General features: G+C 32.1%; 1 protein-coding gene across 6 annotated transcripts in view; it reads left to right on the top strand.

Annotated features, from left to right (window-relative positions):
- CSMD3 (CUB and Sushi multiple domains 3) overlaps positions 1 to 26083 on the top strand; it is a 1190044-nt gene that overhangs the window by 418793 nt on the left and 745168 nt on the right. For all 6 annotated transcript variants that reach the window (XM_078072078.1, XM_078072080.1, XM_078072079.1 and 3 more), the window contains exon 6: positions 17188 to 17300. In XM_078072078.1, the coding sequence (XP_077928204.1) occupies positions 17188 to 17300 (113 nt within the window). The remainder of the gene's footprint in view (positions 1 to 17187; positions 17301 to 26083) is intronic.

Raw genomic sequence — 26083 nt, forward strand, 5'->3', positions numbered from 1 at the left:
ACCCAACTTCACTGAGAGATACCAAAGAAAACAGATAACTGCATTGGGTTGATACTTTGTTCTAATTGATTTTTTGGTTCTGTTGTACCAGATTCTTAACCTTGGCCTGGACTGTTAATTCTTTCCAAATGAACAACTGAAATTCTAATTAGAACTTCAACAATTATTTTTCAGAAACTGGGTAATAATTTGGAAAATGTACAGGTGGAAACAACTATAACTTTTCCCAGAAAATGTAATAATGAAGTTGGCTCTTTGTACTAGCCATGAACACAGAAATATAAAGAGATGTAATCACTAAATAATATCGTAGGTACACATGAAAACAGATGTGATCAATGAAACAAAGTAAAAATTGTAGTATATATTAGAACACAAATTTTGATAAAGCAAACATCTCCATAAGAAACTGGAGAATGGAATTATTTTTAAGTGATACTGGGAAACTTGGCAGCTATATGGGAAAAAAATTCAATGGCCTCTCCTCCCACTTTGCACCAAAATATATCTCAAACAGATTAAAGATTTAAATGCATAAAATATAAGCAAAAATATATTGTGCAAGGTTCACACATAGGTTCATTTAATTTCTGAATAGAAATAGCTTTCTAAGCATGAGTGCAATTTAGAATATCACAGTGAGATAATACAGACATAACTGCATTATTTTCTTCAGAAAAAATTGACATTGAAAGCAAAAAACAAAGTGATGGAATAAAACATTCAATATCATTAATATAAAAATTATTTATGCCAATTGATAACAATAATATGCTTCAAAGTTGGACTGTGTGAGTTTAAACCAAACTCTACCAGCCATGTAGATTTGGATCAGAGGTTGGACAAAACATATCCAAGGCTAGTGGTCTTTTTCTTTCACAAAGCCTCCCTGCTCCAGAGTTCTAAGTGACAGTTCTGTGTCACTTAGCAAGAAGAAGGAGAGGAGGAATTAAGGAATTACCCCTGTGTAGGGGCAGCACACTGACATCCCAAGGCAAGAGAAGATGAAAAGTGAGACAGAATTCTAACATCTTCCTTCCTATTTTTATTCTCCCACCCTCAAACCTGGCTGTCCCATGGTTACTACGTAGAGGGATTCAAGGCATGACCCACATATTCCATTGTTGGAGAAAACTTTCTCCAAATTCTCCTTCCATCTCTCCCTCCATACTGCCTCTGGATTTGACCTTAAGGGACAGAACCAGAAATAGAGTGAATTCTTGATCTTCTTCTATTTACACATTTGCTTGGTAACAATTATCTAGAAATGTGGCTTTAATTACCATATGTATATGCTAGTGACTCCTGTTTCCAACTGTGCCTTCGATAGATATACTTGGATTTCGGATAAGTCCTGCAAGCTTCACATGTCCAAATCTGGGCTCCCACTATTTCCTCCCAGATATCCACTTCTGATGGTTTTCTCCATCTCAGTTACAGGCACTCCATTTCTCAGTTAACCAAAATTTTGAAGGCACATTTGACTCCTTTCTCACAAACTCCTTTGACTCTCAGCAAATGTAAATCAGAAAACAACCTATCAACCTCTTCTGCCATGACTCTATTCCTAGACTTTGTCAGCAACTATCACTTAATAATTCAAGCAGCCTCCTCTTATAGCAACCCCCCTCTATTCAACACATCAGTTCAGTCTTTATAAAATGCAAATCAGACCTGACACTCCTCTACTGTTTTTACATTCTGGTGGCTTCACATTTAAAGGGGAATGACATTTCAAGACTGTACAATAACTCTACAAGATTGTATACAACCTGGCTGACTACTAACCCTTAAATACCATCTATAACTTTTGCCTTTCTCAGTCACTTCACCCCAGCCATAGAGCCCTGTTTAAGGTTTTGTGTATATGCCATATGTTATATAACTACATGGCTCATGCCTTTATTTCCTTCAAAACTCAGCTAAGGGGGACATTATCAGAGATCTGTCTAACTGTATCACTCTCTATCTTGCTCACACTACTTAGTTTTACTAGTCACGCTTATCACTACCTGGCATGCTGTATATTTATTCATTCATGTTTATTATCTTTCTCTTCCAATCAGAATAGAAGCTCCTTGAGGATTGTATCTTTAGTTCCTTTTTCCTTTTTTTTTTTTTTTTTTTGATACCTATCCCCACCACCTTGGAGGGTACCCATACTTATAGAATGATCAATTAATATTCATAAGGGAATGTTGAATAAAAAAAATCATTGTTGAAAAAATTAAAGGGGAAGTATTAAAGTATTTTATTTGACACTGTTCATTTTGGAGTATGGGCATGTATTTTTACCTATTTAATTTTTTGTTGCCAACTATGTGGTCAATTCTGCAATCTCTCATTGTTTATTTTAATCAGCATAATATGATTTTTCTTCTCGTCTTTTTCTTCAGTTTCAAAGTACTTTTTACTGTCCCAATCCACACACACAGACCAATGTCCTTTTCTTCTTTCTCCTCTTTCTAAAAGACAAAACCCAAATAAAGGTGTGTGGAAGCCATGAGAAATATAGTTAATATGATTGGTATCCTAGAGGGGATAAATCCATAATTAATGCTTTATCTAGATAAATTCTTGACTCTGTGCATGTACATGTGCAAAAGTATGTTTAAATTGTTTTTGTGAATGTATCTCTCACATGAACTCATAAGCTAATTTAACTTTCTTCGTAAAAATAAGTCTATTTAATTGAAGTTATTCTTATTGAATATTATTTATCTGAAATCTGGTTATATAAAATAATTATAAATATGAATATTTAAAAGATCCTAAATATAAATGTCTATATTCATATTTATAAACCCATATGTTTTTTTTAACTCAAACAGATAGAAGGGAAATGTAGATACAATATGCTTAAATTTGTTTTACTATTGTGTTTATTTGGTGAACATTATTCAAAGATATTCATAAAAATATACAATGAAATATTTCTACTATGATATTAATTTAGTGAACATTTCTAATTCAACGGACTTCATAGAACACTATACTATATAAAATTAGTTTTTTTTTTTTAAAGATTTTATTTATTCATTTATTTGAAAGAGTGAGAGAGAGAGAGCACATGAGAGGGGGGAAGGTCAGAGGGAGAAGCAGACTCCCTGCCGAGCAGGGAGCCCGATGCGGGACTCGATCCCGGGACTCCAGGATCATGACCTGAGCCGAAGGCAGTCGCTTAACCAACTGAGCCACCCAGGCGCCCTATATAAAATTAGTTTTAAAATACATTCTATTTTTATTTTTTTTTTTTAAAGATTTTTTAATTTATTTATTTGAGAGAGAGAGAATGAGAGAGCAAGCACATGAGAGGGGGGAGGGTCAGAGGGAGAAGCAGACTCCCTGCCGAGCAGGAAGCCCGATGCGGGACTCGATCCAGGGACTCCAGGATCATGACCTGAGCCGAAGGCAGTCGCTTAACCAACTGAGCCACCCAGGCGCCCTACATTCTATTTTTAAAATATATTTGGAGAACTCTCTGAGAGCAAAATTGTACCTGAGCTGAAGTATGATATAGAAGGGGAGAACCCATTCCCAGTTTGTCATGTTAATAGTTATTAGCTTTAAAATTGTATAAGAAGATAAAATGGCATTAAAAAAAAAGGAAATATCCAAAAATAAAAGGCAGTCATTTTCTGACTCTAACCATTACAAATTCTGTCAGTATAGAGTTCTATTTTAGGGGGGAAAGCCAGAGACAAATGAATGTGGTTTTCTTTGTTTTTTAATGTTTCAAGTTTTTATTTAAATTCCAGTTAGTTAACATATAGTGTAATATTAGTTTCAGGTGTAGAATTTACTGATTCATAACTTACATACAACACCCAGTGCTCATCACAAGTACCCTCTTTAATACCCATCACCCTTTTAGCCCATTCCCCAGCCCACCTCCCTTCTGGTTACCCTCAGTTTGTTCTCTATAGTTGAGACTCTCTTATGGTCTGTCTCCTTCCCTCTATTTTTTTTTTTTTCTTTTCCCTGTGTTCATCTGTTTTGTTTCTTGAATTCCACATATGGGTGAAATCTTATGGTATTTATCTTTCTCTGACTGACTTATTTTGCTCAGCATAATACATCTAGCTCTATCCATGTCATTGCAAATGGCAAGATTTCTTTCTTTTTGAAGGCTAAGTAATATTTCTGTGTGTGTGTGTGTGTGTGTGTGTGTGTGTGTATCACATCTTCTTTATCCATTCATCAGTCAATGGATGTTTGGGCTCTTTCCATAATTTTGCTATTGTTGATAATGCTGCTATAAACATCACGGTGCATGTGCCCCTTCAAATCAGTATTTTTGTATCCTTTGTGTAAATACCTAGTAGTGCAATTGCTGGGTCATAGGGTAGTTCCATTTTTTTGAGGAACCTCCATACTGTTCTCCAGAGTGGCTGCACCAGTTTGCATTCCCACCAACAGTGTAAGAAGGTTCCCCTTTCTCCACATCCTCATCAACATCTGTTGTTTCCTGTGTTGTTAATTTTAGCCACTCTGACAGGTGTGAGGTGGTTCAACTGCATGTTTTATATTAATGTCTCTCCAGAGTTGTGGTTTTTGCAAGGGCTTCCAGTCAAGAGCTCCTTTTCTTCTGTGGGACCCCTGCTTTTCCATGGACCATAAGAGACACTTCCCAGAGCTACCAGACAGTTCACACTCACCTTGTTAAAATATGTCCCTTTTACTCAGAGTATTAGGGGAGGTGAGAAAGTTTCCTAGACCATGCACCCCTTGATGACCCAGTCCTTTTACTCTCCTCTACTTCATTATACACAGATCAACCATTTCTGCTGTGCATCTTGCTAAAACCTATTATATAATGTTCTTCCACTACAAAGAAAAGTCTGGCACTGCGTTCACTCATGCAACCCTAGCAAGAATGCTTGGTGTATAGAAGCCTCTTGTCAACTATTTGTTGAATGGCTTCTTAGCTTAGGAAAAAAGACTTTACTCTCAACAGTATCTATCCTTCTGTGATGGTTTTTATATTGCCTTTATGACTGTTTGACTTTAAATATTCTATTATGTATATTCAGGCTATAATTTTCTTGTCTTGTGACTAGACAGTCTTGTATCTTTGGTATCTTTAAATAAACAATGAGCACATTGACAAGTATGCTGTTATTCTCTGCCCCTTCTCTTTACCCACAATCCAAATTCAACTCCCTTGCTCTGCCTTCCCTTGCTCACTGGCCTCCTTGAGAGTTTAGCCATAGAAGGGACTGACTTTATTCCCTGGAATAATCCCCAGAACCAGGTCTCACTGTGTGTAGGCATTCCCATTTTTCACAGGGTGGAAATCAATTCCCATTTGGACTATAGGTAATATGGAACCCTATTACCGTTGGTACCACAGCATTCCATTTTGGTTCCTGTCCCACAACTCTATAAACAGTTCCTTTATTACATTTATTTCAAAATTCTTCCTAGGTATGTTTGCATTTTTTGCTATGAAATTAATAAAACATGGTTTTCAGCCTTTGTTTTGCCTGGCTGTGTTTTTTTTTTGACAAGGATGATAAATCTTTCAACCCTTCCCTGATGTCCTAAGCAAAAGTAATGTGAGATCTTAGAGTTTGTGAGTTTTATAGATATTGATTCACAATTAATATCAAAATTAAAAACATAGTAAAAAAGATAATTATATCTCTAAATGATTTTTTCCAAGTAAAGTTATAAAGTCTTCAATGTAATATAATACACCAGACTTGAGGTAATCTAAAACCTGACTGTTTATAAAATAAATTGAGAGGAAGAAAAATTACTGAGACTAATACAGGAAAATAAAAAGGTAAATGATGTGGAAAATATTCATCAGGCATTTTTTTGAGAATTCACATGCTTGATGATGGCATAAATAAAGGGGAAACAAAGTAACACCTCTAAAATAAAAAAACAACATTGAATATGTACTAAAGTAATTGCACTGGACACTACGGATATGCATTAGTCATTTTAAGCTTTCTGAGAGATTATAAGCCTTGTCTTAAACTATCAGACACTATATGAGTTTAACAAATGTTTACTACCCATTGGATTATGTAACTATAAATTATAATGGCCCCTTCCCTTAGAATGGTTGGAATAAACACTGTGATGGTTTTCCAACCAATAAAATAGCAGTATTTACAAATTTACATATTGTACAGCAATCCACCATAATTAAAATCTCCACTTCATTGCATTTCGTAATACACGGGTATTATTTTCTGTAATTAAATGAGTATGCTTGGAATAATATGCAGTACATAGTAACTAGCCCTCAATAAATATTGTACATTATTATTACCAATATTAACCTGGCAAAAGATGTGAGTAGTTCATTTGCTAAAATGTCTGCTTAAATACTTTAAGTAGAGAAGTGAGAAAATTAGGGGATTTGTGAAAATTTTAATAGCCCACATAAATCATATTTAACAAGTTTTGCAGATTATATATTTATTTATGTACTTATTTATTATAAGTATGGGAATCTGAAATTGAGATAATCCATAGAAATAGGAATAATATACTCTGTTTTAAGAAACTCTATTCTAAATGTTTTTGTTTTGTTTATTTTGATTTGTTTCTGTGATTTTCAGAGGGGAGAGAGAGGGAAAGGGAAGTAGAGCGGAATTGAGGTATACCTTCTTTGGACTGTTTAGCCATATCCTTTCTCATTTACATATAATCTTTAGTATTTTACATTCTCCTTGTATAGTACTTACATATGGATGGTATTTGGAAAATATCAGTGATGCTCTTGAATGGTTCTTTGAAGATATTTACATCTCACTGAATAAATCTGAAGCTATTCAATTTCCATTTCCAAGAAAGTAGAAATAAGAGCTCTCTGTTTAGTGATAGAGGTACAATTAAAAATTTAGTCATTGACTCAAAAGCATTCATATATTGTTGTGCTTACAATATGAAAAAAATTATGGGAAAGTTCAGAATTATACTGTAACCATTACTTGAGTATACATACACTGATCATTTGAATTCAACATTTTCTATGTTCTTTAGCTGCTATGTTTCAAAAAATTGTGACATGAAAAAAAATGAAGTCTAGCTCCAACAAAACTATTTATTTTAGTTAGTTCAGTGAGAAAGATAAATGAAATTATTAGACTCAAGCAGATAAAGTAAATGGCTGGCTAATTTACATTTTTTTTTCTTTTCAAACATTTGTTTTTTAGACCATTTTCCTGGTATCAATATCAACTCAGGAGACCTAAAGAAAAACATGCATTGGCAATAAATATATTGGGGATGTAATTATGGTTAAAACTGGAAGTATTTATTGTACAAGGAAAAGCAATTTAGAATATTCATAGTTTGAATATATATTTGCATATATATATAATGATATTTGAGGTTTAATTTCTCTAGTCATAAAGAGGAGGATCTTTGTCAAGAATTTAAAATGATTTCTTGTCCTTTCCTTTGAGAGAATACATTTATTTTGCTCCAATTATTCGCTCCAAGCAAGAAATATACACATTATTTTGTTAATGTTATTGACAGGCAAGCCAAAAATCTCTTAAAACTATTTGTTTTCTTAAAGTCAGGTTTATGGAAGAGTAATTTACATTAAAATTGAATCTTCTTAGGCGTGCAATTTTATGCATTGTTACAAACATATACAATCATGTAGCCAAAATAAAGATATCGAATGTTTCCCTCACCCACTGTTGTGACTGTCTTTCCTTTTCTTTGAATGTCATATGAAAAAATTATACAATATACAGTCACATAGTATGTAGTATATCAATTCTTCTATTACAATGCTTGTGAGATTCATCTATATTGTTACAAGTATCAGTAGTTAATTCCTTATTACTAGTGATAAAGCATAATTGTATGAATGCACCAGATCTATTTTTATATATATATAATATATGATATATATAAAATATATGTAAAACATATAAAATATAAATATAAATAAATATTTATTATATATATATTTTATAAAAACTGACCACTTGTCAGTTTTTGGTGATTATGAATGAAGATGAAGACATAATGAAGACAAAAACTTGTGTACAAGTCTTTGCATGTACATACATTTTCATTTCTCTTAGGTAAATACTAGGAGTGTGATTGCTAAGTTAAATGATAATTGTATATTGTGTAAGAAGTTGCTAACCTGTTTTTCAAAGTGGCTGTACCACACTGCATTCCATCAGCCAGATATAAAAGTTCAAATGGTTCTTCCTTCTCACCAATCTTGTAATTTCAGTTTTTTAAATGATAACCATTTTAATGAGTGTATTAGTTCTCAGTGGAATACTCCTATTAGTCATTTTCCTAAGTGGATAGTGATATCTCATTTTAATTTGAGCATCTTTTCATGTGCTTCTTTGTTTTCTGTATCTCTTCCTCCAAAGTTTTTACCTATTTTTTTTTGTTGAGTCATCTGTTATCTTACTAATTTGGAAAATTCTTTCTCTTTTGTAGATACACTTCCTTTTTAAATATGTGCATTAGAAATATTTTCTCCTTGTCTATGGCTTGTCATTTAATTTTTTTAATAATGTATTTTCGTGAGCAGAACTTTTTTTTTAAATTTTTTTATTGTTATGTTAATCCCCATACATTACATCATTAGTTTTAGATATAGTGTTCCATGATTCATTGTTTGTGCATAACACCCAGTGCTCCATGCAGAACATGCCCTCCTCAATACCCATCACCAGGCTAACCCATCCTCCCACCCCCCTCCCCTCTAGAACCCTCAGTTTGTTTTTCAGAGTCCATCGTCTCTCATGGTTCGTCTACCCCTCCGATTTCCCCCCCTTCATTCTTCCCCTCCTGCTACATTCTTCTTCTTTTTTTTTTTCTTTCTTAACATATATTGCATTATTTGTTTCAGAGGTACAGATCTGAGATTCAACAGTCTTGCACAATTCACAGCACTTACCAGAGCACATACCCTCCCCAGTGTCCATCACCCAGTCACCCCATCCCTCCCACCCCACCCCCCACTCCAGCAACCCTCAGTTTGTTTCCTGAGATTAAGAATTCCTCATATCAGTGAGGTCATATGATACATGTCTTTCTCTGTTTGACTTATTTCGCTCAGCATAATACCCTCCAGTTCCATCCACGTCGTTGCAAATGGCAAGCTCTCATTCCTTTTGATGGCTGCATAATATATATATATATACCACATCTTCTTTATCCATTCATCTGTCGATGGACATCTTGGCTCTTTCCACAGTTTGGCTATTGTGGACATTTGTGAGCAGAACTTTTTAAAATATGGAGCCCAATTTATCTTTTTTTTTAAATGATCCATGCTTTTTCTCTCCTAACTAACAAATCTCCCACTAATCCACAAATTTTTCTCCCATGCATTTTTCTGGAAGTTTTAATATTTTTTGCATTTTCATTCATGTCTATGATCCATTTTGAATTAATATTTATGTAGGGTTGAGATATTTTTTCCTTATTTTTTTGTATTAAAATATTCAGTTACACACCATTTGTCGAGATGATATTTTTTCTTCATTCAGTTATGTTGAATTCTTTGTTAAAAATCAATTGGTCATATATCTGTAGATTTATTTCTAGACTTTCTATTTTCTTCCATTTATCTGTATATTTATCAGATCAGCAGCACCTCATTATTACTGTAGATTGATAGTCTAAAATCAACTAGCATGAATCATCAATTAAGTTCTTTTTAAAAAAAGATTATTCTAGTACTTTATATTTCCACATGAATTTTAGAATTCATTTCCACTGAGATTTTCATAAGAATTATACTGAATTTATATATTAATTGGGGAAAATGGCATCATAACCATGTTGAATCTTCCTATAAATGAATGTGGGCATATTTATCTACCTACTTAGGTTATCTAAGTATATAAATATGATTTATATATTATTTGAAGTTTAAAGCATATTAAAAATGATGTACATTTTGTTATATTTATTCCTGTTTCAATTATTTTTATGATATTGCAAGTGATACTATAATTAAAAAAATCAATTTTCAATTGCTCATTGCTAAGGCACAGAAATACAGCTGATTTTTATACATTCATTTTCTATCCTGAGATCTTGATAAAGTCATTCATAAGGTCTTCTAGCATTTTGTAGATTTATAGAAATTTTCTACATAGACAATCATATCCTCTGAAAACAAAGACAACTTTACCCTTTTCTTTACCTTTGGCATGTCTTTTATTTACTTTTCTTGCTTTATTGCACTAGCAGGAACTTCCAATTCAATGCTGAATAGAAATGGTTAGAGTGGACATCTATAATTTGTTTCTGATCTTACAGGGAAAGCACTGAATTATTCACCTTTAAAAATTATCACAATTATATTAGCTGTATCTTTTTCATGGATGCCCTTTATCAGGTTGAATACTTGATTTTACCAGTTTGCTGAGACTTTTTAAAATCATAAATAGATGGTTAATTTTTTCAAGTGTGAACTTTAAACTGAGGTTTATTTTTTTCCTATGGTTGTTCAATTGTCCCAGCATCATTTATTGAAAAGGCTATTGTTTACTTGGAGTTCATTCTTCTTTTTCAAATTTGTTTTATCTATCCTGGGTCCTGTACCTTTCCATGTCCATTTTATAATTACCTTGTGTGTGTCTACAAAAAAAATTTCCTGGCGTTTCAATAAGAATTGCATTAAAACTGTAGATTATTTGGGGGAGAATTAATATCTTTACTATGATAAGTCAATTCAGGGACATGGCATGTCTTTTCATTTACTTATGTCTTTGATTTTTTATTGCATTTTTAAATTTTCCTGATACAGACCCTATAAATGATTTACTAGATTTATACCTAAGTATTTAATTTTATTCAAAAAAATTGTCAATTGTATTTTTTTCAATTTCCACATGTTCATTGTTATTATTTAGAAATTGAATTTTTTTTTTAATTCATCTTGTATCCAACGACCAGGCTGAATGCACTTATTAGTTCTAGGGGTTTATTTTGTAGACTGCTTGGGATTTTCTACATAAATAATCATATCATTTTAAGTAAGGACAATTTTTTTCTTTCCAAGATATATTCCTTTTAATTTATTTTTCATGCCTTATGGACTCAACCAAACTTCTAGCACAATGTTGAATAAGAGTCATGTACTGTTTTCCTGATCTTAACGAAAAACATTCAGTAATTCAATATTAAGTATGATGTTATAGGTTTTTGTACATGTTCTTTATCCAGTTGAGAATGTTCCCTCTCTTCCTAATTTGCTGAGAGGTTTTTTTTTTTTTTTAACATTTTTAAAAATTTTATTTTATTATGTTATGTTAATCACCATACATTACATCATGAGTGTTTGATGTAGTGTTCCATGACTCACTGTTTGCGTATAACACCCAGTGCTCCATTTAATATGTGCCCTCTTTAATACCCATCACCAGGCTAACCCACCCCCCACCCCTCTCCCCTCTAGAACCCTCAGTTTGTTTCTCAGAGTCCATAGTCTCTCATGGTGCTGAGAGTTTTTATCATCAATGGATATTGGATTTTGCGAAATGTTTTTTCTGTGTCTATTGATTTGATCATTAAATTTTCTTTTATCGCCTGTTGATATGGTGGATTATATTAATTGATTTTCAAAGATTGAGCCAGCCTTATATAATTTGAATAAATCTCACTAGGTCATGGTGTGTAATTCATTTTATACCTTGGTGAATTCAATTTGCTAATATTTACTGAAGGTTTTTGTATCTATGAGAGATATTGGTCTGAAGTTTTTTGTTTGTTTTTGTTTTTTAGTTTTATTTATTTTCTGTTTTTGTACTGACCTTGTCTGGTTTTATCAATAGTGTAATACTAACCTTGTTAAATGAGTTGAGAAGTGTTCCCTCCTCTTCTGTTTTCTGGAAAATAATGGGTAAAATCATTGTTAATTCTTTATATGTTTAGTAGAATTCTCTATTAATATCTGGATGTGGAGGTTTTTTGCTAGTTTTTAATTACAAATTCAATTTTGAAATGGCTATAGTACTATTAAACTTTTCTATTTCATCTTCATTAAATTTTGGTAGCTAGACACACACATTATATCTGAAATATAAAGAGATTTTCCTGAAGCTTGTGTTTAGATAAAAATAACACTATTTTACAGCATCCAATTTTTATAAGAAAAATGTCTAAAAGATAGATCAGGGAAATAGGGGATATGTGGGAAGCGAAAGTCAGGGTAGAGATGGGGATAAGCAAGAGGGCGGTGTCAGTAAAGGGAGGGGTTAGAAAGAGAAGAAAATTTAGTGTAGCCACTTCTCTCATTTGCTTTGTAAAGACTTCATAACATCTGACTTCTGAATAATTGGACTGCATAATACAATGCTTAGCTTCTTAATGCTCTTGTTAAAACCACGTAAGATTGTGTGTTCTGCAGTTCAGTGACTTTTAAATACCTAACCAAGAACACAAACACATCTGTGTTGAAAAAAAGCACAGCCTGGTCAGTGTGGATATCTGTACACTCCACACACACAGTACTCATGACTTGCATGGCATGGAAGATTAGTGCCTTTAATGTCATCCCAGAAGTAGATAAATTTTGTTGCTAAAATAATTTTCTAACTTATAATGGGCTGTAGAACATAATAGGGATTTTATGAGTTTTTCTTGTTTGACTATTTTTAAAGATGCTGGTTTTTCTTGGGACTATGAAACACATTTCTATCCAGACACAAATGAATACATAAAATTAGCGGTTTTTGAAAGGGTTCTATTAAATAATTGTACAACATGTTATTTGATTTTATGTCAAAGTATGGGAATGGGAGAGTTATTGTTGAAATAAATTTAAGAAATTCTGTGTTAAAACTTTACAAAAAAATCTAGAAAAGGGGCATATGGTTACAAAACAACAATTCAAAGTCTTTTTGACTGGGGTAACTTCCCCTATCCCCAAAGGCAGTTTTGGTGGCTAATATTTATTAGAACACACTTTGAGAAATGTTGTAATAGGATATTACCCAATTTGATTAGCATCTGTTCATTATCTATAATTTGAAATGTGCTTATGGATTCAGAGATAAATCCAATGTGGTTCCTGCTTCTAACGCCTTATCTATAGAACATGTACAGTATAATCATATGAATGTTGTGATAAGTGCCATAAGAAGTACTAAAAGAGGGCATGTGCCCAAACAGCTTATATTCATGTATTTTCTTGATAAATAACATCAGTGTACATCTACTATTCATCAGTCATTGTGCTCAGCACCAGGAATTTAATAACCTACCTTCAAAGGAAATGTAAATAGTAGTGAGGATGGAAAACTTTCTACTATACAAAATAATAAATGATGTGATAAGACTATGCAAAGGTTCTCTGTGAGGACAGAGGAGATTTGGTACTTATCTCATCCTTGAAACTTTAAGACTGGCTTCACTGAGAATGATTAAGTAAGCAAATGAAGGTAAAAAAATATATAGAGACATTTTAGCCTTAAAGAGAAATTCATGGAAAGGTCTTGAGTTAAGATGAAAGAATACATTTTAGGAAATTTTTACAGGTCAAAGTAGGACAATTGATGTCACAAAATCTTGGAGAATGGAGGAAACCAGAGAAAGAATGGGGTCAAAAAAAGTAAAAGAGGGAAAAGGGGAGACAGGGAGAGAGGGCAAGAGAGAGAAAGAAGTAAAATTAGGAGAGTGCAGGAGAACTATGTTGGGAGAGTGAGGTTTTTGATGATTTGAATAATTATGGGTTTGAGGTTGGATTGTGCCTGAGGGTACTAAAGATGAGGAAAGACAGGTCATTAGGTGTGAATGATTTTAGGGCATTGGAAAGATAAAAAAAAATAGATGTTAAAGCCACAAAGAGGACACCTGTTGTTGCAAGTGTTAACTTTAAGAGACTTGAGAACCAGAGGTCAACGGATGACAGCAATAAGGATCTGAAAAGAGAGTTATAAACCAAAGACCTAGGTTTAAAATAGATTTTGACACTTCTAAAAACTGGTAAAGACCTGTGATTCTCTCAGGTTTCTTACACTTAACTCATTTTTTTGTACTGATTACAATCATATTCTCTAAGGCACTATCTACAATAGAGAATGTTCCATGTGATTTTAAATATTAGTTTACTAAAAGAAATAAGTAAATATCAGTTTATGATTTAGTTACTTAGTTCTGCAGGAAATTATATAAATAAAAAATTTTGTAAAGGTTAATATTGGCAAGTTACACTGTATTATTGTATTTCTACATTGAATATGCAATGAAATTTGGTGTCATTATTAATTTAATATGTCCATTCCAATTTATTATTTACTCAAAAGACAGGTTTGTTTGTTGTTTTCTTTTTTTCAAAAGACAGGTTTTGAATTCTTCTTGGATACAAATAACAATAGTAGGTTATAAATTTATGACATTTATCATTATCATAATTTTCTTTGATTTAATTCTCCTAAAATCCAGTTTAACAATTTAAAACATAATCATGAGTGTGGCTGTTTTGAGTGTAAAATGGAAAAGACATTAGAACAAGTGAAACCTCATTTCTAGACATTATCATATTACTCTTTAATGTTTTTGTACATCATTTGCCACCATCTGAAATTATCTTATTGATTTATCTATGTTACCTTCTTTATTTTCACTTTGCAAGATTGTGGCTCTTGTCTGTCTTATTTACTACTATATTTCCAACCCTTAGTATCAGGATTAACAATGAGTTATATTTAAGAAATATCTCCTTTCATATTTAATAAATTATCTAAATTAATTTAATGGAATCTTTCTAGGCAGCATTTATTCTCAGTCCTCCATTTCTAAGATGTCCTGATAGCATGTGAAATATGGTGCAGAAATATGTACAGGCATTTTCCAGATTGCTCTATAAGACATAGACAAAACCATATTGTGTAAATTATCTTTAATAATATTCAATACTAGCAGACTGTCATTTGGAAGGAGAGATACTGTGGTGCACTTGCTTTATGGTTCAGTGTCTTGGCTTACCTATAGTTCTGCTTCATAAGCTGAAACACTGAGGCTGTCAGGAATATCTTCTTATTTGCACCCCTGTTAAATTGCCATTATTTGCTCCATCTCATGTGTATTGTGCCTCTAGCTACTGCAACTCTAATATCTTCAGTTCCACCTTTCTCAATTCCTGAAGGTGAATTCAGTTGCAAACTATAGTTCCATAGTAGCTATTACTTGTCTTTTCTACCCTCTATTGCTGAAATTATCTTTGATGTCCCTGGGAAAGATGGGAAGTTTATCCTTTTTATTGCCTGTTTCATCTTCTCTCCTCTCTTACTTTTGTTGATGTCTTTGTTGTTTCTCATTTATTGGATCTTCTAAGGGCCTCTCTCCAAACTCTGTACTTTAATGTATTACAACCATCCATGTATTATAGTCTCATTATACTTAGAAATGTGTGCAGACTGTCAAAAATAATTTAAACTTTCCCTAATGGATATTTATGGGCATCAAATCAAGGAAGTGAGGAGAACCAAATTGTAAATCAAAACCTGGCATGAAACATGCTAGTCTATTGAAAATATAATTGTACCAAATCTAAATACTTTCTCATTGAATTGCTTTTTAAACCAAACCAACCAACAAGCAAAGGTAAACATAACTTGGATAGTTTTGAAAGTAAAGAAGTAAAAATTTAAAACTTGAGTCTTAACATCATAAAGTTATATACATATCTTTATTTGCTAAATTCAGATATGAAAAAGGAGCCAGTTACATCAATAAATAGGGTCACCGCTATGAGAAGAGAAAATAGGGCATTAATAGGAAAAAGTTAGAGAAGATGCATTCCAAAGTGGAAAGAGGGATGAGAAATGTATGTGATAGAACCCATCTTGTTCATGTTAGAATCATGAACATTGGATCACACAGTAATATTGTGAAGACCATTCTACACACCTGTGCGTATACATCTGCCCACAATGATCCAGTAAAGGTAAAATTCATATTTCTATGGCATGGCAGATAGTCATCCACAGAAAGTGATAGCTAGTTCCAAAATATCATGGGAAAGTAGGTTTTGGGGGAAATAAGGGAACATATTGTATAAAGGGTCCTTGGATCACCATGTTAGTCTGCATCATGCATGTCTGCATCTCGACAGTAATTAATGTGTACAACATATATTCCAGTCTCCTCCTAGGGGTCCCCTAGAGTGACTGCCTGCAAAGCACTGAGAGAAGAGTTGTAATCACACCCCCCAACACACACACACACACACACACACACACACACACACACACACACCAACTATTTTGCTGTATGATGAAGAAAAGCAAAAGCTTTGAATAATAGTAAAGATACATCATATACTGGTTATTAGGAAACCTTAGTGAATAACTCTTCTTCAGTATGTAGTAGTCTAGCTTTTGAGACTATTTTACCTTGGCTTTATTGCACACACCTAGGATTTAAGTGAGTGGTTATATGGGTGTAATATTCCTTTATTGAATGAAATTAGAGAAACTGCTTCCCTGGAAATCTTCAAAAGATATAGAACAAGAGAGTTACTTCATCTGTTGACCATGACCAGTATCTGGGGCATAGTTTCAAAGTTTTACTCTAACTACCTTGCTTTAAGGAGACTATGAAATGGTACCTTTGTGACTAAATATATGGAGAATAAATATACATCCAAAATACAATCTGTTTTCTGTCTGTTAATTGGGGCAGACCTCTAGTGCATTATAGAAGTATATATTATAATGAAAGCTAATCACAAAAAAATTATAGTATTGGAAATCACGTTAAAAGAGTGCTTGCCCTATGAAAAGAAATTAGGAAATTTGCTATAGAATATGAAATGTGGAAAATATATTAAGTGGAAAGAGTATATCAATTGCTTTGAAGTCTATTTTCTAACTATACCATATCGATATATTCTTGAGGAGCATAAGGACCAGCACCATTAGCTCAGCCTCCATTATGTTTATTATTATCTAGGCAATAAATTTGGGTGAATCAAAAATTATATCCAGTTCACAGTTTATTTTATTAATATATGCAAACTGATTGGAAAGCACATTTGGAGTTGCACCATTCTATGATTGACTTTCCTATGCATAAAATAACTAATTTTTTCGTATTTAAAAATTAAAAATGAAATGTCATGAATATTGTATACAGGTAGACATTTTTCGGGGTCCCAATTCAGTGAAAACATTTACTGCTGAAAAGTTTTTAAGAATTTTTTTGTTGTTGTCTTTTATAATTCAGGTTATCTGGAATGAATATACCACCACCAATTATCAGCAACAAAAACTGGCTCAGACTGCATTTTGTTACAGACAGCAATCACCGATACCGTGGATTTAGTGCTCCATATCAAGGTATGTTTAATGAATTCCTTTGTCTCTTTTGATATGTGAAATGATTTTGGTATATACAGCTGGATTTTGCGATAGAAGCAAAATATCTTTTGCATTAATAAATGGTAATTTGAACAAGCAAAAATGGTCATCCCCTTGCTGAGGCAATAATGTGATAATAACTAAATTACAGTAGAAAAGTTGGTTTTTATAGCACAGTGCTCAAAATAAAGAATATTATGACCTCTAAAAGATAATATATAACAGATGTCATGCTTTACTTTAATAAAGTGCCTCAGCAAATAGACATGCTTCCTAAAGCTGTACCACAAAACACTGAAGAAAACCTGCAGTTGTAAATAGGCTCTCCATCAATTGAAATCCATTTTCATATACAGTGTGTTTGCTATTGCTAGTTTAATTAACCTTGTTAGGATTATTATCCATTGTTTTTATTAACAGGCATAATTTTGAATAAGTGGGATACAGTATTTGATGTATTAACTTGAAAAAAACTCTTTATTTAGAACAAGATTATTATGAAGATGAAGTGTTAATGAAAATGTAGCTTCTACAATGTTTATTAATATTATGTGGGTTTAGTGTACTTTATCCTCAGACTACTTATGTAAATAATTCATTTCATTCTCAGTAGTGTATCAGCTCCTGTGAAGGGAATTGTGAGCACTGCCATAGTTACATTTTTCCATTTATCTGTTTTTCTTTTTTCATTTAATGTTTTCCTTTATAGTAGTCTTAAGTCTTAGGCACTTTACAAATTTAATATGGTGACTTTAGGTAGCTTATAGTTAATAGCTAAAATGTTATTAGGCCACATACTGTTTTCTGGAATACAAATTTCAACAATTAATTCATATTTTGAAGACCAGTAACCTATCTATAGGCGTCCTATCAATAAGATTTCTGACAATAGTAGTAACAGATTAATGTGATTGGTATTTTGACATTTGTAATAGTGTATTGGGTATTACTGTAATAAAAATCCCTAAAATAATAACTTAAAAGTAAAGATTTTAGACAAAACCCACTGTAGAAAAATCTATAATTTCTATTGCTAATGTAGTTAATTTGAATGGAAGCAGGAATGCAAATATGCTCTTAAATCTATGCATTTCTCATAACTGAATACATTACTCATCATAAAATACTATATTTTAAAATTGAAAATTAAATATGCATAGAAAATTACTTTTATATATTTTATTAAAAATAGCTGTCCAGAGCATAGTAACTTGAATCTTACCAGTTTTAGCCATTGTCACTTTTAAATTTTGAAATAATATTTTGTTGAATTTCCAATTTCAATATCTAAAATTTTTGTGTCCTTAAGGAATCAGAGGACTTCTTCTATTGAAAAAAAAATTGTTGTGGAGCTTCTTTATCTCTCTGGGTTGACCCCTTCCTTTTGGGGCTTTCCAGCCGTATGATTTTTTGGCTCTAATTCCTCTGCAATGAGTTAAAACAGATGGCATGGCAGGAATTCAAAAGACTCTCATCTTTGACTCATGTGGTGATCTTTTCTTCTAGATTCATGAAATCTTTCAGTCAGATGGCTTTTCCTCATCTGAATAGAAATAAAGTATTTTATGTTTAAATGCATAACCTGGAGGAAAAAACATGATCTATCTCAAAAATAAAATGATACTTCATTTGCTTTATGTAGTATGGCTTCATGAAACTGGTATCCCTAGATAGGGTTGTTTTGCATTATAAGGTAATAGGGCAAAGCTGCCAGTAGATTTGTGTATTTAATTATTATTTTCAATATTCTACTTGCTGATCTTAAATTGACTTTTATAAGTACCTTCAGGTTCAATTTGATTTTCTGGCATTGCCTATCTGGTTTCAGGAGTGAAAAAGAGCCTAACAGTGAATTCACTGCAGTAAAATAGAAAGGAAGTGTTTTATGGGGTATGCATTTTTTCAATTTTCTTCAGGAAAAGGAGTTCAAAAGAGGGTAATTTTTGGTGTAATCTATATCTACATAATGTAGAGGAAATAAAGTGGCCTAAGAAAATGGAAGCTATGACTTTATAATATGATCAAGGAAAAGTTTTATTATATAAAAATCCACCTTTACATGTATCCTTTTAAAACTTTCCTGATTACGGCCTGATTTTTCTAACTGCATTATGTCCAAATAACATTTTACCTAGCAACATAAATTCATCTGGAGAAGTAATTCTTGAAACTATAAACAAAATTGGGCTAAAAAAGAGAAAACCCTCTAAGAAGCAAGCTTAAATAGCTGTAAAATTCATAATTCTGACAACCTGAAAGACATGCCCTAGCATGAAATGCTAATCATCCTGTTTTACATTGTACTAGGCTACCATTTAATATCACTGGTATCTAGATTAAAGCCAATGAAAGAGAACAAAAATTACTGTACAGAAGTCATAACCAGGTTTCCATATAATACAGTTTCTTAGTAACTCAAATACTTATTGAGTACCCAGTGATTATTACCGTTACCTTTTATTTTGAATTAATTTAATGTTTTAATGAAGCTCTAGGTTTCCAAAGACTGATTATTTTCTCCGTAGCATTTCTGTTTAACCTGTGTTCTTTATAAAAAACCTTGAAAATTAACTGCAAGCTTATTAAAGGTTCCTGAATGGCATTAGCTGTGTGTCCCATCATGGATGGCGTAGGCACATAGACACACTAACACGCCTTCCTCAATAGAGCGTAAATTGTGTTAGAAGCTAGCTTCCTTATTGGTTCAGATATAATTTAAATAGGGTTAAGTAGAGGTAGTGGATAACACGCTAACAAATGTAACTCTATTTTAACTCAAAAATACTCAGAAACGTCTTGATTTAAATAAATTGCCTTTGGTATGCAAATTGCTCCCCCTTCCCAGATCCCACACTGAATATGTCCACTTCTATCTAAAATAAAACTGACTCTTTTCTCCCCCTGGGTTTATTTATATTGGAAATCCCTTCTTTGAAAACCCTATTGTTATCTCTACTATGTTTCAAAATATTTTTCTCTTTAATTTTCAACTCTCCCCCCAAGAAATTTATTTTAATATCATTTTACTATATTAGTCTTTGTTTTTAAAATTCTTCTTGCATTCAAGTTTCATTAAACCTCTTCTAATGAGAACTTGAATTGTGCTATGTCACACATAAGTGGTGTAATTTTTCTTATCTGTGGTGTTTGGAAGTCCTCATATTTATTTTTTGAAACCTCCATAGCATTGTCATTTGATTTTTATTATAAACCTAAAATCTATTTATTTTCCATTTCTATAAATATCTGATCATGTGTTCTTAATTTCTAAATTGGAAAGAGATTTTCAGATGACAATTGTCCAATACATAAAACCTTAACCCTAAATGGTGTTTATTTAAAAGTATTATGTTTTTACCCATCAGTCTCCATTATTCAACTATGAAATATTATTACAACATTTTTCATTTTAAGTTTTTCAACATTTCACATTTTCTTAATGTACTAAGATGCTATAGCTGTAGATAATCACAAAATTGTCTTTGGTATGTAAGTTTAGGAAGTGCAGCATATAATTAATTCCAATTACCCAAATATATGAATTTCTATATTATAGATTATGTTTTCTAAATTCTTACAGATTTTATCACATTTTGACTTTTCCTTTTCTTCCATAACCTTGTTTATGTGATTCTTCTTATGTAGGTTAATATTTTCTAGACACTTATTTTCAATTTAACAAAGATACATCAATAGTAAATACAGTGTATTTTAAAGTTAGGAAGGAAAATACTTTATTACATAGTTTCTCAAAGAGGTTGTCATCCTTTTTGGGATCAGCTGTGTGTCTTTTTGGTGAGAAAAACATATTTAATGAATGGAACTTTCAAATTGTATTGAAAATGCACTGCCATAAACCTCAGTTATACAGAAGCCTGTGACATTTTAGATGCACATAATTTAAGTGAAAAACAACTTTGGAGGAGTATCCATTTCTTAGATTTGGGAATGTTTTGACATAAACGTGAGTGCAGAGTTACCGAACAAAGATAAATAAGATTATCAGGGGCCCAGGGTAATCTATAAGGGAAAGACTAAGAATTGGAGTTTGTGAGGTTACTAATTGCTATCTGAGTTGTTTGAGCCTTGGTTTCTCCATCAGTGGAAAAAAAAGGCACAGTTGGTAGACACATAATTATTGTGCAATTAAAAATGTATTAGGATTTCTATGAGTAAAAGTCAGACATTCAGTGAATAAAGATGCTTCAGTGGAAAGAAATAATCAACCATGGGAAATGGGTGAGAAATATACTTTCTAACCATGAGATAGAAATAGTTTAAAAATTGTGATCAAACATAAATCTGAATCCTGGAACCACATGTAAAAATGAAAAATCCTACGTTTTATAAGTACATTCCCACTTCTCCAGGGAAAAAAGGGCTTTTCCTTAGAACACAATTTTAAAATGAAATTTTAAAAAATAAACTCAGTTATGTTATAAAAACTCATAACAATTTTTAAAATAATGTTCAAATTTAAAAATAAAGCACAACATCAAAGCAATCTGTGTAATGCTGTATTTTTTTTCTAATTTTGCTTAGGCATCAGTTTTTCTTTGTGTACCTTGGTATATCCATTTATAATAAAGCACAAGGAATCCCATCCCAGCATTCTAATCACAAAACTCCTCCTTTAATTTGATAACTATCAATGTGAGTCATTGGGATTCAAGGTTGGAGGTAGGACTGTACATAGTAAGAGAAGATCAAAACTTTTGGTTCAGATAATTTAGGTGTACATAGTTTAATAAGAATGTTGGACATGGACAGTTAGGCTATTTTCCTGGTGAAGACAATAGACAGGGCTTTGCTAATACAATTCAAGAGATATAGTCTCTCTATGTATATTTCATATTATTGTAGATATTATTTATTTTTTAGTGAGTACATACTGTGGGAAAATTCATAAACTGTACTTGAATTGTTATCTCAAAATAATCCCCTTTTCATACAATAGACAAAATGCATTATTTTAAGGTTAGGAAGTCAGCTAGTTATTTTCATTTACTGAGTTTTGAGAGAATAAGATGTTGAGTTCCATTGGTGTTTAGTGTTTGAGAATAACTTCTAATCTTGTACCTTATTTCCTTTTGATTTTATTATTAACATCACTTTTTTTTTCCTTCAAGTCTCATTCAGGGTTAAATCATTCCTTTCATCTTGAAATTCTCTTTTTTCCTTTTATTCTGAGGTTAAAAAAAAAGAAACTTCTTTTACTTCTTGCTTAATGAACTTGTCTGGTTTATGGAGTTCATTGTTGTAATTAGTACAATGTCTACACAACCATTAGAGATAATGAAGATATTTAATAGTCAAAATGGTCTAAGTAACTATTGGTCTGTCTAAAAGAACCATTAAAAACTCCCTATAGCATTTCCTCTGTGATGTAAATTTATGTTTATAGTTCATGCCAATATAACATTTAAGGCCTTTTACCATATTAGTTGATAATGATAGAATTAAATTCTTCCATAGCTAACTATATTTACTTTTTCATTCCCATCCTTAAAACTTATATGCCAATCTTCCTATATATCCCTCAGACCAAAATTCTGTTCAGAACTTGTGGATGTGTTTGACAGTAAACTGGCTAATTATTATTTCATTTCAAATTTCTCTGAAGTAGACAGTTCACTGTGAAACACAACTAGTAACCTGAGTGAAGCATTGTATGTCAGAAACACAATGTTAATGATTCATTTTTGCTTAACATTAGTCAAACAATAATTTCTAGTAAAATACTTTATCTTGCTAAACATTTTAACATTTATGAATTAAAATAAAGCCATATGACCGACTGCATTTAGAGTTGAACCAAAGTTTTAATATATGAAATGAGAATTTAGATATAGGGTAGAATATTAGGAATAATATTTCATTTATCTCACCTCACTGTTTTATAGTCCTTTTATTCTGGTTGTGAGTTAACTATATGCATTAACACAGAGACTACCCAGACTTATTGATGGCTGTCATCTAGGAGAAAAAGGTATTTTGGAAACATTACACTCAGATTCTGATTAAGAGGATCACTTAAAACCAGGTGACAATGGATTTTTTTTTCTTTTACATTTATTTATTTATTTATATTATTATGTTATGTTAATCACCATACATTACATCATTAGTTTTTGATGTGGTGTTCCATGATTCATTGTTTGTGTATAACACCCAGTGCTCCATGCAGAACATGCCCTCTTTAATACCCATCACCAGGCTAACCCACTCCCCCACCCCCCTCCCCTCTAGAACCCTCGGTTTGTTTCTCAGAGTCCATAGTCTCTCATGGTTCCTCTCCCACCACCCATAGATGGCGGGGGAGGGGGCCTCTGTCAGCCGCTACCGGCAAGTGATAGTGACGATGGATTTTTAAGCAAAGTACAGCAAGAAAATGTAAGGAGAAAGAATGTATGTACTTAAGAAGTAGTCACAGAAATCAGTATATTAAAGATGATATGGAGATTCTGTTATAAAATTTTCATTATTTTCCTAGGAATTGAATCAATCTCCATAACATTGATATTAGAATGATTCCAACATAGTTGAGAAAGAAAATATCATTTATTTTTATTTAAAGAAAGATCTTTAAGGCTTTCAGTTGCTAAGTGTTTTTTTCTTAAGCCGATATTTTGGTTGTTTCTTTAAAAAAATATTTAATGCTTAAAATAAAATCTTTATGGTTTGCTAAGTGTTCTTTCTTAGGCTGGTGTTTAATCCATTTACATAAACTCTTTGTGGATATATCTTAAAAAGTGAAAGGCAAATTATATTAACCTTATGTTGTAATCTCATAGAATTTGTAAGAATCCAGAAATATCTTAGTAAAATGATTGTGATTTAGATTACTATTTTCAAATACAGCAACTACTATGAGTAGGAGATAATTATCAAATATCCAGTGGTGATACTTTCTAAAACATATAGTAGTAGGTTTAAAATATAGTGCTTGACAACTGTACAACTGAAAAAAAATTCATTTTGGTATAACATTTTAATTTGGCTCATGTTTTCCTGTTAATGATAAGATAAACTTGCCAGTCTCTTCTAGGAAAAACATCTCTTTTGTGTTAACTCAACTTCCTTGGGGCAAAAGCTCAAACTTTCAGGGTTTAGATCACTTCCTTCTTTTTTAAAGAAAATTTCTAGATATAAGTGATAGCCTGTGAAACCTAATAGTGTTGGGATAAAATACGGGACAGATATGGCCTGTCCATATCTAAACCCTTGCTTTGATTCATAAATATTAACCAGTTTCCATGGAGATGTCACTTCTTGGTAACTAGGAATCCTGTAGACATCTACTGGTAGTATCCACAAGGCAACTTGTGGTATGCTCTTTAAGCATGGTAAGTTGTCCACCTTTCTGACTCTACTCCGTGACACCTTTTGCTGGGTCTTCCCATCTACTCTTTAGCTAAAGCTCTTTAAGCCTCATTTTCTACTATAAATTCTCTTTTTCCCTTACCATAATGACCCCATGGCAGGGTCCTGGCTCTGTGTTAATTCACTCCTACTTATCTACTACCCAATACCCATTGGTCAGTAAAGTGTAAAACTACCCACTTGCTGGACACATATGATTCTGGTGCTCTATTGAATCTGGATATATCTTTAAGGGGCTTACATTTTTCCATAAGTCAATGATGTACAATTTCAGAATTAATTCCTATAGCAAGTATAGTTTAACAGATTTATATAGATGCTTGTACTATATCTAACTTCCATCCTCCATGAGAGTTTTTACACAATAGGGCAGCTTACACTTTCTGTTCCTATCAGACAGTGGGAAAGTTTTTTTTGTGTCATGTCCTAGTTTTCACTAATCATAGGTTTTGTAAAGCTCTATTAACTATGTCTTCCAAGTTTGCCTCCTGATCTGAAAAAGAAACTGTTTGAAATTTATATTTCATATTCTCTTTCACCATAACTCTTAAGACTAATATCTAGATATGAACTTTTAAAAAAATGTAATATTCAGTCAAAGTTGTATAAGAACTCTCTGAAATCAAAGGGATCCTCAAGGGCTCAAAGAATGAGGAAAGTCCACAGTATCAAGATTAATAGTAACAAGAAATACAAATGTTTTAGATTTTCAAAATAGTCCAGCTATTATTAAGTTCAAAACTGATCTCCTCAAAGAAATACACGTATTATATTTCCTACATAAGTTTAAAATGTATTCTGTACTGACTTAATAATGTTTTTAAAGCTACATTTACAATTACAAATTGATTTTTTAAAAAAATATGTAAGTCTATAATATTTAGTATCTTATCCCAACCAACTTTGGGTTAGTATTTTCAGTTAATATAATTTCTATCAAGTATTTTAAAATTTTATAATGTAATGAATTCATGAATAACACTTTTGTTTATAATTGTTTGAATTTCTTGTATTTCAAAGTACATCTGGTAGATTACAAAAATTGCCATCATTTTATGGTCATACCTCATGGTGATTCAGTATTGTTCTATTTAGTATTCATTTGTATAAAAATATATATGATAGAGTTTTACTCATATTAAGAATTCTTATATGCTAACATTTACCTAGTGAGGGCAATTTTGTTACATCACCTAAGGATGAGCATATAACAAAAGATAATTGATTAAGTTGGTGTTTAGCAAACAGAATTCAGTGTTTTATAAATTCTGTTGCAATGACAAGTATATTGAACAGGTGATTTTGTCTTTAGTAATGATTTAATAATTGCACAAGATGGCCTTCAAAGGGCTTATTCCATCAAGCACAACAAGGACAAG

The sequence above is a fragment of the Halichoerus grypus genome, chromosome 5 (assembly GCF_964656455.1).
Source record: "Halichoerus grypus chromosome 5, mHalGry1.hap1.1, whole genome shotgun sequence".
Lineage (NCBI taxonomy): Eukaryota > Metazoa > Chordata > Mammalia > Carnivora > Phocidae > Halichoerus > Halichoerus grypus.